The 16,467-nt window shown below is 37.6% G+C and overlaps 1 protein-coding gene across 14 annotated transcripts in view; it reads left to right on the plus strand.

The window, feature by feature from the left end:
* Positions 1 to 16,467, plus strand: part of LOC117426111 (PTB domain-containing engulfment adapter protein 1) — a 141,995-nt gene that overhangs the window by 71,649 nt on the left and 53,879 nt on the right. For 11 of the 14 annotated variants that reach the window (XM_059033607.1, XM_059033610.1, XM_059033606.1 and 8 more), the window contains one exon: positions 10,590 to 10,671. The exons of 2 other annotated variants lie outside the window; for them this stretch is intronic. In XM_059033607.1, coding sequence (XP_058889590.1) covers positions 10,644 to 10,671 — 28 coding nt within the window. In that variant the 5' untranslated portion in view covers positions 10,590 to 10,643. Of the gene's footprint in view, positions 1 to 3,515; positions 3,596 to 10,589; positions 10,672 to 16,467 lie in introns of those variants that run through there. One more of the 14 variants, XM_034043416.3, reaches the window with a different exon arrangement.

Here is a 16,467-nt window from a genome sequence, read left to right on the forward strand (position 1 = left end):
CAGCTTACTTACCTGTACATCAGCGTTGCTTTCTATTGTGCTTGAGATCCCCAGCCAGAATCTTTCCGTCTCAACCACAGCCAGTTGCTGCTCCTCTCTGCTGCTTCAGATAAGTTCTTCACTGTGCGACGCAACTCTTGGCCACTGAATCCGACGTCTCTGAGAAACCGGGTTGTAGAGTGTGCCACAAATCCTTGAAAACCCACCTCCACTGGGTAAACCCGGACTCTCCATCCTCACTGTTCCACTTCAGTGGCTAGTTGAGCATACCGCAGTTTCTTCCTCTCATACGCCTCATCTACAGCATCCTCCTATGGCACTGTTAACTCTACCAGGTGAACAAGGCATGCTGATCCAGACCACAAGACAATATCTGGTCGAAGGTTAGTGGTGGCAATCTCAGGTGGAAAAATAAGCCGTTGACCAACATCTGCCAGCATTTTCCAGTCTCTAGCAGCTTCCAGTTGTCCTGGGCGAGGATTGGTTTTAACACCTTTTCTTGGTGGTTGCTCTCCTGGGCGGAGGAATGCTGTCTTTTGTGTGTAATGTTTTGATGGAACAGGTGGCAACTTATTGGTCATGTTACGCTTGTCTTCCAATACTAAGGCCAAACATCGCAGCACCTGGTCATGGCACCAAGTAAACTGTCCTTGGCTAAGAGCCACCTTACATCCTGTCAAAATGTGCCTTAATGTTGCAGGTGATGAACACAAAGGACATGAGGGATCCTCTCCTACCCGGAGGTTTAGGTTCTGTGGTGATGGGAGAACATCATATGTTGACCTGATGAGGAAACTGATCCTGCTCTGTTCCATAGACCATAGGTCTTGCCAGCCAATCTTGCGTTGTTCCACACTCTCCCATCTCATCCATTCTCCCTGCTTGGCCTGGGAAATGGCCTTTATACACCTCATCCTCTCCTCCTGCTTTTGTACCTCGTTGACTACCAGCTTCCTCCGTTGAGCTGGGGCTGCCTTGTGCCATGTAGGAAGAGCTGAACTGATACCAAGACCCCCTCTTCCATGCTGAACTTGCCCTATGATATCACCAATTCGAAGGGCAGCCTTTGCATCCTCCACAGCTTTCTTTGCCGCCCACTTTCTTCCAGTTTTCAACACAGGTGCTGCCTCCCTTACGCATTTGTTGCGTGACTCTACTAATGTTATTTCCAGTCTGACCTTGGCACACTTAAACTCCTCGGTTAGAGCAGAGACTGGTAGCTGCAGTATTCCTTTACCATAAAGTCCCACTCTGCTGAGGCAGTGTGGAACTCCCAACCATTTCCTGATGTATGAACTGATTAAAGCTTCCAGCTTCTCTACTGTTGTCAAAGAAACCTTGTACACAGTCAGTGGCCACAGCAACCTCGGCAGTAGACCAAACTGAAAGCACCAGAATTTTAGTTTGCCTGGTAAATCGCTGCTGTCTATGCTCTCCAACCCTTCCACTGCTTGTTGTCTAACTTCTCCCACACGAACTGTGTCCTTTAGATCCCCGTTGTACCATCTCCCAAGACTCTTCACTGGCTTCTCAGACACTGATGGTATTGCCTCACCATTAATGAAGAACGTTTTATCTACTACTTTACCTTTGATTATAGAGATGCTCCTTGATTTAGTGGGCTTGAATTGCATTTGTGCCCATTCAATGTTATTGGTTAATTTGCCCAATAACCGATTAGTGCAGGCTACTGTTGTAGTCATGGTTGTCATGCCATCCATGTATGCTCGATAGTTTCCTACAGTTTCTCCCTAAATGTGTTTCTTCCTATCAAAATGTAACACGGGGTCCTTCCTAAGATCTTTGCAGCAGTATAAGACCTCTTTTCCACCTGCACATCAGGGTGGTTTTCCACTAGCAAGATACCTGACCCGAGCCGACCCATACCGTGAAACCATATCTGAATCTAAAGTAGACAAGAGGAAAGTGAAGGCTTGGGACTGAAAAGGTGCAACCACTGGAGTCAAGCGTTCGAAACGAGAACATTTATTCACAAATTTAAGATAGTTTAAAAGAAATGGGATTCAACCGCAGTCTCACACATTTTTCTTCAGCATTTCATACTGCAGGCAAATAGTTTGAAGCAAGCAAGCATGAGAAAAAAATAACCAGGCTTACCTTTTTTGTCTTATGTCTTTCTGTTTGCAAGACTCTTACAGCTCTCTGCCATGAGCATTCTTCTCCTCTTGATGTCAAAATGAAAAATATATGTGAATATGTTATAAATATGTAAAGCAGTTATTCTTTATTGTACGACTTCACTGTTGAAAGCTGTGTCTTCCCATTTGACACACATACATACATGCACAACACTTGCGTACTACCTGTTGAACACAGATCATATGTTACTGCTAAGTGGGCTTGCGCACACTTACATTTTATTTCTTGAAACTTTTTTTCACACAATGTGGTGTACCGAAGTAGCTCTTGAACATATTTTGTATTTCCTGCAAACTAGATAAACGAGAGGTTTATCCTGTTTTTTTTTTTTTCTTTTTTCTGAGCTTTCTGAGGTTTCATGGACTGTAGGGGTGTGTGCTGTTCCCTTTCAATTCTGGTTTGTTTATTTATTTATTTTTAAAGGGGCAGTGCTATAGCAGGCTCCTCAAACAACCATTCCCAAACGTCTTGTTCTTATTATTGAAGACAAAATATATACGGTTTCATTTTGAACACAGTAATAAAAACAATCATTTTATTCTAAAAGCAATTGACAATTTTATGTTTTCGTTGTATATATAACATTAAAACCCTAACAGGTCCTTTAAAAAACCTTAACATATTGTAGGTGGCATTTAAACATGACTCATAATCCGTAGCTCTGGCTGAATGAATGTGCTAAAATCATCCAACCCACGCAGATTTAAAAAAGATTTGTGCATACCGGCACCTTTTTCAAACTACTTTAAACACTGTGTAATGCATCATAAACTTGCGACTCAGCACGTTCATTATGCGTGACGTCTCTCAGCTCGGCTTATCTTTCTCTAGTGTAAAAGCAACTCAAGCTACCCGAGCTGTACCAGGCTGATTGACTCGTCACCGGCTCGGCTCGGGTGTGCAGGTGGAAAAAGGGTAGACGAGGCCCAGAACAGTGCCGGGTTACAGGAGTACATAACACCACAGGACTGCCAATATTCACTGTCTGAAATGTAAGCAGATGTAAAAACTGCGAAATAGCAAGAATACAGTATTCTGGACAATGTATGAGTTCCTCTTAATCTTAATTTAAATTCCCTTAAATTGCAATTCATATTAAATACATTTTATAATTCTAATATTTAGAGTTTTGGATCAGTGTATAACATATTTCCCTTACTTTCTGCTTTTTTCTGTATTGTTAGACTTTGCAGTGATACAAACATCAGCCCATTTTGTTAATACACACAAATGTACTCAAATACTTCCATTGATAAAGCATGTACAGACCCAGACATGGATAGGTATAGGATTACTGAACAGTTCTTAAGGAGCTAGCAAGCCCATGATGCATTGTACCACAGTACTGTATATATCCCCATCTGTCCCACAGCTGAAAACTATTATGCACAGCAACAACTTCCTCTCCTCACAATTCCACTCTATTTGAAAGCAAGTAAGTAGGTTTCCAATGTTTTCTCTTTGTGTCTGTCTTTCTCTCTAAAACAAAGTCTTTGCTTATTTTTTTTCTGAAAATGTTAATGAATGTAATGTAATGAAGTTTAGATTAATGCTGTTGGTTTGGATTTTGCATTGTTTGAGAGATTGAAAGTACGTGCGTGTCTTAAAAGAACACAGTCTGATCCTGCTAAGGAAAGGTATGCGGCTTGCTAATAAACATGGTGTTGTTTTGTGATGTCTCTCAATGTGCAAAACTTTGTACACAACATACCAAAAGATTTTAGAAATATAAAACACTGTTTAAGCAACAAAGAAGCATTGCACCGTATGCACCGTTCTGTTTTGCAGAATGTCAAATACATTGACTCTGGCAATATCTGCCACATATGGTTTGAATTAGTGAACACAGGAGAAAAGTGTGATGTTTTCTTTCAAATTCTTAACTGCAAAAAAACAGACTTTTCATTATTGGGAGGACTGAAGCATCTGGTTAACTAGATACTTGCTGAACATACGAAGGGAGTTTTCTGTTTTCAATCTCTGCTTGTAAAGTAGAGGTCCTTTCTCATTCTTGCTTGCAATATATATATATATATATAAATTTGGGCTGCAAAATGTGTGTGTGTATATGTGTGTGTATGTATGTATATATATATATATGTGTGTATGTGTGTGTAATATACTGATGCGCAAAAGAAATGCAACACTCAGGTCTAATGGATTTAATCGACTATTTTAAACATAGGTATCAAACAAAATCATAGAAAATGTGAACACAAATAAAAGAATCATGATAAGTTTTCAGTATGAAACATAACACACTGTTAAAATGAAAACATTACAAAGTTAGTATGGGGTGTGACATCCCTGAGCATTAACACAGTCCTGGCAGCGTTGACACATAGATCTGATCAGCCTCTGGATAGACTGCTGTGGAATGTTCCGCCACTCTTCCTGTACAGCTGCAGATAGCTGGCGAAGATTGGCTGATCGCGGTTGTTTCCTGTGGATGGCACTAGCGATTTGGTCCCACAGATGTTCTATTGGACTCAGGTCAGGAGAAAAAGCTGGCCACAGCAAGACCTCAACATTGTTTTCTTGAAGTCGTGCAATTGTAATCGTAGTACTATGCGGTCTTTCATTGTCCTGCTGGAAAATCGACACTTAGCTTGCAGGAGTGGAAAAAAACGTTGCCCCAAGGACTTCGTCAATGTATCTCTGAGCAGTAAGGTTGCCCTCAATCTGCACCAAAGGCATTCTTGTGTTAACGGAGATTCCTCCGCACATCATAACACTTCCACCGCCCCACCAGTTGGCTTGAACAGCGCAACAACATAACGGTCCTGGGCCGATGTGGTGACCCTTTGCCTTCCAGGACGTGGCCTGTCCGTCACAGAGCCAGTTTCCTGGTTTCTCTGGACTAGTCTGCTGATTGTTGAAGCAGACCATCTCATTCTCCGGGCAACTTCTCTCATAGACAGACCGCCTTCAATCATGCCGATAGCAACCAGGCGATCTTCATTACTCAGGCGGGCATGGTCGTAACTTTCGCTGTTTTTGTGTTAATTAAAATCATGTCTTTTCGAATGGCTATTTATACAGATTCTCAATCAACTTATTTTGGCAAACCAAACACTGAGCACCTGCCATTTTTATAAAATCACATGACTTCACTTGAATCTGTGGCTACCCTGTTTAAATTAAGTGATGCTGCTCCTGTTACATTTCATTGGAATTTAAATGAATGCACAGCCTTTGTACTATTTACTTTAAGGGCCCTTCACTAATTCGCTATGTTTTCATTATTTCAAGCATGTGCAAGTCAGATCCAATAAATGACTTTTAGGCCACAAAAAAGATCCCCAGGGCACACCAATGTTCTTATCGACTCCAACAGACCAGATCATTACTTCCAGTGTCCAGACTGTTTAAAGCCCATTAGTGGATTCCTAGGCTGACTATTTTGTTTGAGCAGCTGTGACCAAACAAATAGTTAGCAGTCTTTTCATGCAGAGAACTATAAAGCCTAGGTTAGTAATGTAAAAGTTTGAAAACAGTGTGCCAGTGTCATAATGAAATCTGTAATCATTGAGATCTTTGTATGATAAAGGAACAGTAATGTGCACCATATCCAACTGTAGTGAATCTGTGATTGAATGAAGGACTTGTAACTCTAGCTGCATGTATAAGCAGGATTAATTGTATATATGTAGATATAGGTATATAGATATGTATGTGTGTGTATGTATGTGTATATATGTATATATATACAGTATACACACACACATATATACCGCAGGACATAAATCACAAGCCCCGACAGGACATACTCCTAAGGAGGAAAAAAACCATATACCACAAACAATCATTCAGTATTCTGTTTATACCACAAGTATATATTTAAAATAAGTAGCAATAAAATGTGGACATTTTTATATGAAATCAATTAATTCAAGGATTATTTTACCTGGCTGATCTTTACTTTCATTGTCAACAGACTATGCTTCTATGCAGATTAATTTCGAACCCTGTTTATGGCCTCTTCGCAACCGTCTTTAGATAGAACCTTTAGCTCAGTCTGTCAATTTACATTCTCTTTGGTGCTTCCTAACTTTACTGGTTTTAAAGAAGGGGCTACAGGCTACCTTTCTTGACTAAAATATAATGTGTGTGTGTGTGTGTATGTGTGTGTGTGTGTATATATATATATATATATATATATATATATATATATATATATATATATATATATATATATATATATAATCATTTGAAAAAGGAGAACTGCTGTGTACCAAAATGAGCAAAATCTAAATGTGGATAATTGATTTTAAAAAATTTATCAGGACATTTCGGACTTCAATGGGATGGAAAAAGCAGTGCTGTAAACAAGCTGTTATAAACAAGTTGTCTTTTAAGAAAAGTATGATGACTTCAGAATATAATAATTCCAAGATGTTCCAAAGTGCCTAATTTGAAAATGAATTTGCATTCTTTTTGCTTCCTGGCTGCATTTGTCCCATAGCAGTGATTTATCCCACAAATTGTGATGTCTTCTGCAGTGTGGTCATTTGTGTTGAAATGTCTGGTGGATTTAAAATAATGATATATAACTTAGGTTAACATTATATTTTATATATTTTTTAAACACTATGATAATTTAATTCCTAGTCACAAGACATTGAAGGGACAGTAATGATTAAAGCTGTCAGAATAAAAATAAAACACCAAATAAAAAAAATGTATAATGTCAATGCCAACATTGGACCAAAGGAAAGAAATCAAAACAGTTTCATTAGTGACACAGTGATGGGAATTTCAGCAGGAATTTAAGATAGCAGAGGTTATGAGAGATATTTATGTCTGTATTCCTAGGGCGCTGAACCAAAAAAATTTATGGCGATGGTAATGAGTTTCCACTGATTTGAATAGGGAGATCAGAATTTGATCAGACGTTTTTTATTATAGTTTGTGAATTCAGTCTTCAATTTTAGCACCTTCAAAATACTTAATTTCTAGTGAATGTGAAAACATTTGTGGTAGTGAAATTGCTATGCTCCGCAAGTACAAAAACAATGACTGCTGTCACTGTTGATTTGGGTTCGCATATCTCTTTTGTGAGCAGTCTATTTAAAATAAATAGAAAATATATATGGAAGTCAGACAAAAAAAAAAAAAAAAACCTTGGAAATCTTCCCCACACTCCCTAAATTTGGGAATGTGTATGTAATATTTCTTTAACAGTTGTCTCACACACCTTTTGTAAATTAAATTTCAGAGGTTTTTTACTATCCTGGTTAAATAAAATCTGTTATGAGAAATGTGAGGAAATTGTCTGAAACATGAAGTATTATCATCATTCAGTGTTATTGTCAATTCTTTCATTTTTTTTTTGGGGGGGGGGGTATTGTGGTTATTAATATTAAAAATACTGTGAAACTTGCATATTTGATTTGCAGGAATCATTATTTTTTTTCTTAAATAGCATGCATTACTTTATTTAATGTTGCAATGTTGTCATCCAAGGATGCATACTGCTCCTTCCTGGAACTATCTGTATTGCTTGTTTCAGGGCTTTATATCTAAGGAGTTAGTTAAATATGTCATTCAAGCCAAATATATTGCTCTTTTTAAAAAAGAAATAATAGATCAAACATAGCAAAAGTCTATGCTCACCCATTAGGGTTCTATATGACACTAGTCTTTGTTGATTAGGCCAAATAAAATAATTTGTGTGGTTCTGGTTACGCTGGAGGAAAAAAAACAGAGTAGGTAGGTTAAACATTTTTTTATTTCCTGAATAAGCAGTGTGAGCAGTAGAAAAGACTGTAGACAAAATAAGCAACGTTTATTGAACAATAATAGTGAGAACAATAATAGAACAAAAATGTTTCATACACTACAAACCAATAATCTTGTTTTAGAGCAAGCCTGGACAATATGTGTATCAAGTGTCTCTGCCATGACAAGGTTTTTGGGTGAATATTTTTCCAAATTCTGGTGAAATGCTTTTTTAAAAACCGGGTAGAATTATTTAATGAACGAATCGGGTGGATTTTATTAATATATAACCAAGAAAGAATACTTATTCGGGTAGAAATTGGGTTTTATTTAGAAAGAAATAAACAAATGCTTAAGCACAAAGTGTTGACAACAAAGTTGTCGTCAACAGTTTAAATCCCCAACGTATGTATATTTCCACACATTTCGGTATGCAAACTTTTGACGACATCTATCTCTCCCCTCTTTCTCTTTCTCTCTCTCACACACATACTGTATATGGAGGCATTTCTCCGTTCCAATCAAGTTTTATTTTGTAGTGGAGTTGCAAGTATAATTGCACACAGAACATATGGGAAAACTAAACAACTTTACTCTATACTGTTTTACAAAGAGAAATGATCAACTGTTACATCTAACTGCTCTTGGCTTAAACACACATTCATAAAGCAAATAAATGGGAAGAAAAGTGTGGTTAAAAGCAAAAACCTTAAAGCTATATTGCTGTGACTTTGAAAAATCTAAATATATACAGGCCCACCGAGAGGGTGAGGAGGACGGGGAAATTTCCCCGGGGCCCAACACGCCGAAGGGGGCCCTGATGAAGGGGGAACTTTTTTTTAAAAATATATAAAATGTTTTAAAACAACTAGCCCTGCACAAGACCCTTTGCATTCCCACCACCACATTAAAAAGAGAAACTCCCATACTGCACACCGAGCCGATGTGCTTCTGTTGTGTAATGACTGTGTATCCAGGCGCTGTCAATCACTTCCTTTCACACGATGATTTGAGCTTCCGCAATTCATATTTTACTACACCAAAAAACTGAAAAAAGGCATAGCAGTTTTATGTAGGTTTACTAAAGTGTTGCACCTGTCGCAATAGTTGCAGACAAGCTTATAGGCTGCTTATGATAATGCGAATTAGTGGTATAATGCAACATTTATTGCTTGTCCCTTGAATTCGTATTAACGAGAATTGACTGTCCTCCTCCACTTGTCAGTGCGGCACCATGACCTATTTTGTGTTAATTGTCTAGGCTGCCAAGTTATTAATAATAATAATAATAATAATAATAATAATAATAATAAAATAAAATGCCAAAATCATTTAGTTTCAATTTAAAATAATCTTTTATTCTCATTACATCAATGTGTGCAATGCAGCAGCATGATTTATTTTGTGTTACCATCCCGGTAGCCTACAGGTTCATTTGATTTTACTACTGTACTTGACACTCGCATGACCTGAAAATGGACTGGATGTAAGTTTTAAATGACCCAATTCACTGTAGTGGAATATGTATGCCGATAGTCTAGATTAATCTATATCTACCTTTTAGAGGTCACATGACCTAGAAGTAAGCAGGCTGTAGGTTGGAAATGATCCTACATGTGTGTAAAACTACATGAAATAAGTATAAAGGACATGCTGATGAGATAGTAATTAGTCTATTCAAATCAATAATACTGTGAAACCATGAACTACTGAGAGGATTAAAATCTCAAATGTCAAAAATATAACAAAAACATCATCATAGTAAGATACAAACTGCATTTTAAAAGTACTGTAACATTTCTGGTATTGGTCAATGGACCATCGGTTAAATTGTTCCTGAATTTCTGAACTATTTGAAACATTCTGATTTCTAGGATCCTATCTGTGTGTCCCTCTCATCAACAAGATAATTCTGTCCATCATATCTTATGCTATTTTGAACCTTTTTCGCAATACTTTTTGAGAGGATTCAAATCTGAAAATGGAAAACACTGAAGCAGCTTCTAGGATGCAGCCCAACATCACATTTCATGCAAATTAACTTGGTTTTCAGTCCACACTGTGCACATTTTCTTTGTGTGTCCTTCTCGTCGACAAGATGATTCTGGCTGTCATATTGTCATATCCTTTTCGCAAGACTTTGAGGTTTTCCCAGAGGTCGACCAATGAGCTCCCTTGATTCATACCTCATGATGTAGGTGTCAACAATCACAAATCGAAACTCAAGTAGACAGTGGCTTTCACTGTATTCTGGTCCCAGCTTGAACTGCAACATCAAGCAGGAAAGCAAACAGTAGCCCCCACCACTTCTTTGATCTGGTGTTAATTCATTAGTTGTCGATGTTTTGATCCATCCAGTGTGTTCCTCCCATAGCGTGGTTGTACTGTGAGATAAGCTGAGGTTGTGTTATTGTCACATGTTGCTTTTTTGCTGCCGACCATCTCCTTGCTTCATCCAACTTGCTTCAGAGGCTTAACACCATAAGCTGTGCTGGCACGGGTCACAACACTGTTGTCATTCCATCGCACGACAGACTTATGATTTTGTGTGACTCCACCGTGAGTCTTATGACAGAGAATGCCTACTTTTAGTAAAATTAAATCAAGAATGTCATAAATAACAAAGTCTTGGATTATGAAATGTTTCTGTTTTTTGCAGTGGCAAAGTTTTATATTCTTTAAGCCCATGATTTATTTCCATACTTTAGGTGGAACTACTGCAGATCAAAGAAGCTTGCAACACAGACATACACTTTTCCAACATGAATCGTGCTTTTAGCTGGAAAAAAGGTAAGCATTAGCTGCTCATTTTTTGTTCTCTGACAAATCAATATATCTTTTGTCTTTCTCACTGCTTCAGTAAGACAAGGATCATGGTGTTAAAAAAATCAATAAAAGAGGCATACCAAAACCATCAAGACTTTAAGTCATTAATCAATACTTTATTCTGATCAGATTCTTGCTAGGCTGTTTTTTACTGTTTGCCCACATCATGACACAAGTCTACCACCTGTCTCCCATTTAGCTTCTAAATAAATTAATACAGTCCTGATGCTATAAGCAGAGAAGTCTTAGAGGAGCATTTGAAGGCACTGATGGAAAGCACTACTAATAATTATGTTGACTTCCCTGTTTTGCTCTGGGCTGTCTTTCTGAACTTACAGATGGTAGTTGCCTGAGGCAGAGCTGTTTTGTGGGCAAGGTATAATATTAGTCTCACTTTAAGCAATGGCTATTTTGCTTGTATGAGCAGAACATGGTTTAAAGTCTTCACCATGGATTGATCATTTTAGTATTCCAATAAATAGATGCACTTATCTATTGTAAATAAACATGTATGCATTTATATATATATATATATATATATATATATATATATATATATATATATATATATATATTTGGGAGAACACATGCTTACTCTTTTTTATTATTATTTATTGCATATACAAAAGTATCACAAAGCACTGTATAGTACATAGCAAAAAAAAGAACAAACCACAATACATTTGTATAGCATGTATAGCATTTGTATGTCACACATACAACTGCCACAGTCAGACCATTTAAATAACAGATTTAAATAACAGTATACACATAATACAAAAGCAGCAATTTTAAAGTTACATTAAAACCCATTAAGATAAGAAAGCCATTTTATATAAGTGTGTTTTTAGTCTTGACTTGAAAACTGTAATGGTCCCAGCTTCCTTGACAAACGTTTGTTGACCCTAAGAATAACCAGCAGCCCTGTAACTTGTGATCTCAGAGTGCGGCTTGGAAGATACAGGGTCAGTAACTCCTGCAAATAACTAGATGCTAAACCATTCAGACCTTGTAAGTTAACAGCAAAATCTTAAAATTAATTCTATACTGCATAGGGAGCCGGTGTAAAGATGCCAAAACAGGGGTAAGATGTTCACTTTTCCTGGATTTAGTCAATTCTAAGGGCAGTATTATGAACAAGTTGCAAGTGGGATAGCATATGTTTTGGGACACCAGAAAAAAGTGCATTATAGTAATCAATTCTAGATGAAACAAAGGCATGCATTAGTCTCTCGGCATCAGATACGGAAATAATTGGTCTAAGTTTGGCTATTTTTCTCAAATGGTAAAAATATTATTTATTTCTTAGCAGACACCCTTATCCAGGGCAACTTACAATTGTTACAAGATATCACATTATTTTTACATACAATTACAATATTTTTTACACATTATTTTTACATACAATTACCCATTGATACAGTTGGGTTTTTACTGGAGCAATCTAGTACCTTGCTCAAGGGTACAGAAGCAGTGTCCCCCACCTGGGATTGAACCCACGACCCTCCGAAGAGTCCCGAGCCCTAACCACTACTCCACACTCCTGCCCAGCTAATTTAGTAACTTCTCTAATATGAGTCTGAAATGATATATCAGGATCAGAGATGACCATGACCCCCCAAACACTTAATTTCTAGTTTAAGTTTTGATGAGAGACTGCAAGGGTTGAGCTCATGTAATCCCACATTTCCTTGTAGTTGGTTCTGTGAGCCCACTAGCATTACCTCTGTTTTATCTGAATTCAACATTAGAAAATTCTGTGACGTCCAATGCTTGATGTCTGTAAGGCAAGTAGCTAATAACACCCAGATATAGCTGGGTATCATCAGAATAGCAATGGTAGTTCACTCTGTGTCTGCGGATAATGTCACGTAATGGTAACATATCTAATGAAAACAACAAGGGACCTAGACAACAAGAGACCTTTTAACCACCATCTCCCCTACAAAGAACCATCTTTAGGCCTCTCTATTCAGTATATGCTCTGATAATGCTTTAAACTTCAGTTTGGTTTAGGCCTGTTGGCTTTAGTAGCAGAGTTAAATAGTTATATGCTGTATCTGTTATATCTAACATCTGATCTCTGTATCTGTGCCTTTATAATGTTAAGTAGTGGTTTTGCACGTATTTAAAAAGCTTCATAATAATAAAGGTTGTTCTTCTGCATGGGCTTACCATTGCCTCATGCTAAAGCTATTGCTTGCACAAGCAAATGTGTACACGCAACTAACTCTTGCCTAACATTAACTGCATCAAAAAGCTTTTGTGGTGACGCTGAGCTATCCTGTATGATAGCATTAAACATTTTCATTTCAAGGTCCTGCAAACACACTAACAGCATGTGCCATTGCACTGTGAATATAGCATTATAGAGGCTTAGAGGCCAGCTGTTTTTATTATGTTCTAATTTGAATGTGATAATGAAGGTAATGTTAATAAACTCACATGCAGCTGGGAGCTAAGTAGTAACCCTGCAGCTATAATTATATCTGCAAAATCCCAAAGGAAGACCAGTGTGGCTGCTTTTCAGAAGTTATTCTGCTACAATTTTACTGTAGCAAAAACAACAGCAAACAGTAGTATTTTGGAAATGTAAATGCATTTCACATTAAACCACACAGTACCTAAGAAAAAGGTGGATTTTTATATTATGTTCCGTTTAAAAGTAGGACATGAAAGTAAATTATATTTAATTTCTTTATTATTATTATTATTATTATTATTATTGTTATTATTATTATTATTTATTTCCAGGGCGACTTACAGTTGTAAACAAAAATACATACAGGCAGGGGTGCGTAGAGGAGGTACAGCCAGCCTTCTAGTGCAGGAGGAGTGGAGAGGTCGAGTGGGGGTGTAGGGAGAGATGAGGGTCTGGATGTAGCTGGGTGCAGTCTGGTCAAGGCATCTGTAGGCGAGTACAAGAGTCTTGAACTGGATGCGAGCAGTGATCGTGAGCCAGTGGAGTTGTGTGGGAGAAGCGAGGCAGAGAGAACACCTGGCGAGCAGCGGAGTTATGGATGAGCTGGAGCGGATAGGTGGTAGACACAGGGAAGCCAGCCAGGAGGGAGTTGCAGTAGTCTAGGCACAAGAGTACCAGGGCCTGGACCAGGAGCTGGGTGGCGTAGTTGGTGAGGAAGGGTCGGATTCTTCGTATGTTGCTCAGGAAAAATCGGCACGTGCGTGCCAGAGTGGAGATGTTTTGGGAATAAGTGAGGCAGGGGTCCAGGGTGACTCTGAGGTTCTTAGCTGAGGAGGAGGGAGAGTGTGGTAGATTCCAGAGCGGTGTAGTTGAATACATGATTTTTGGTCTGATTTGTTTGCAAGAAGAAACTCCTATAAAAAGTGTGTTCAATCTGTTCCAATCTTGGCAGTCAAAGAAAGAGCAGTTACCTGTATAAATCATCCCATGCTATTGGACTATATGGGTAGAAAAAATATATCTTCCTCAATTTTTGTGTTGCTTTGTTCCTTAGATTTGTTTTGCTTTTCTGTCTGAAAGCATAGGTTATTGAGAGTATCGTTCTGGGTATATATGGAGATACCTGTCTGTCTATGTATCCATCTGTCTTTATGTCTGTCAACTTTTTCATCATACTAATAGCTGTAGTTTACATTTTCAACAGTGGCAGGGTATGTATGTTACTGACATACTATGTGTTGTCACTGTTTGAAAGACAAGATATATAATTGCCTCTGGATGTCGAGCATCAGTTGGAATTGCTGTTTTGATTCATTTAGGAGTGTTTATCTGTATTGAAGAATGCATGAATAGGTAGAAGATGTCTTGCCAGGTGAGGCTCCATGCACATGCTGCAAAGCCCAAGGCATGTAGTAGCAAGAGAAGAGGGATTTTCTGACTCAAGAGAACACACGACTGTTAAAGAAAAGAAGATGATTGTTACCATAAGGCCTTCAGACTAGGCTTTGGATTATACTATGTTATCTAGAAGCACCAACATTGATATTGTACGAATTTCCAAAGCCTGTTGGGTAAACTGATTTAATCCCAGTGTAGATGCTATCAAAATGAATGTTCAACAATAGGGAGCTTACTTTTCCGCTATTTTCGTTATCTAATCTTTTGAATAAGTATTTCACATTGGCGGTAAAAATAAAATAAATAATTAGTTGTGATATCCTAACATAATACTCTGGGTCCTTGGCTATGTCCATATGCGAATGCAACAAGATTTAACTCAAAGAATGGTTAGTATTGTATTACTGTGGAAAATACAGGTAAACTGATGGGGGGGGGGGGGGGATTTTTTTAGATTGATGTACTTTCTTCCTCCTGTCATTTGATGTTTTGTTTGTTAGCTTCTCAGGGCCAACTTCATCTTCATCTTTAAACACAGCTTTCTTGTATACCTCTGTGGCAATGAAGAATTGCTTGCAACTTCACTCATATAGCTTCACTTAACAACACATTTTTTCAACTTCCAAACCATTTAATGAACAAATACACAAACAAACACACTGCTGACAGCACCCACTTTACAGCTATATGAAATATTTACAACGTTTTGTGTACAGCCCCCATGTGGTCTTTTTAAATGTCTTACTTGTATAAACAGGCAGAACATATTCTCAGGGAAGTGTTGTTTGTATACTGTAATGGGCAATGAAGGTTTAATAGTCTTGGCTAGTTTCACACACCCTGACTAATCTTGGACTGCCTTACCAATGTAATACTAACGAGGCAGAGAATGTGAAACTAGCTGTTTTAAGGATCATCAGAGTGGGCTATATGTGCATACAAACTTTGAATATTGTCGTTTTTAAAATCCAGATTTATGCTTTTGCTTCTGAAAATGAAATGTAATTTATCATATTTGATTTTTTCCCTGGCTGAAATGTGTAGCGATATCACTGATACATATTCAGGAACTGACTCTCTGCATTATTTCATATTAAAGATGCCAGGTTTTATTAAAGATGTCTTATTTTATGAAGCAGATAATATTCTTCCTTAAAGTTGATTATATGATTGGGTTACACATTATTATTAGACTGATGTACACTGGAACATCATCAGCATATCATTGCATGTATAAGAAGTTTAATTACAATTGTGTGTTTTACAAATTGTCTACAGTGTGCTGCTGTACTGTAGGTCGTTCCCATACATTATGTACGATTAAGGGTCTCCAAATATCAGCTGCCATAACTTTTTGGTTTCAGGATGATAAATACCTAATGCTTTGATAAGTTGGCTTCATATTTGGTATGCAAATTTAATCATGAGAAATTATCCACGTTGTAATTTCACAAGGCTGCCACCATCCTCAGAGACAATTTGAGGTTCTGACTTAATATTGGTGGTGTGCACTTCTATTTTCTATTTAGGCCTAGAAGAAAACAGAGGTTATATATTTCATCTGGAGAGTAAACTTTCTTTGCTAACCAACCAGCTTCTTTTCTAATGAATGACACTTAGGCCTCGGAAGACATTGCTGAAGGTAAAATACCTTGGAACTTCAAATGTAAAAGACCTATACATATACGTTTTATATAGGTAAAGGCTGACAATCATAAAACTGTTTATTGACTATTGCTGGTTTCTGCAATAACTGTCTAGAAGAACAGAACTGACTCAAAGAAGCTTTGCATTTAAAATAGCATTTTTTTAACTGATCTTCAAACTAAAGTTAAAGCTTTTGGTATAGGCCTGTTGCATAACCTTAATATAGACAATAACATGTATTATTACCAGCACAAAAAATACAGTATATTAAGTTATTTGACACATGTTTAAAG

The sequence above is a fragment of the Acipenser ruthenus genome, chromosome 11, assembly GCF_902713425.1.
Source record: "Acipenser ruthenus chromosome 11, fAciRut3.2 maternal haplotype, whole genome shotgun sequence".
Taxonomy (NCBI): Eukaryota; Metazoa; Chordata; class Actinopteri; order Acipenseriformes; family Acipenseridae; genus Acipenser; species Acipenser ruthenus.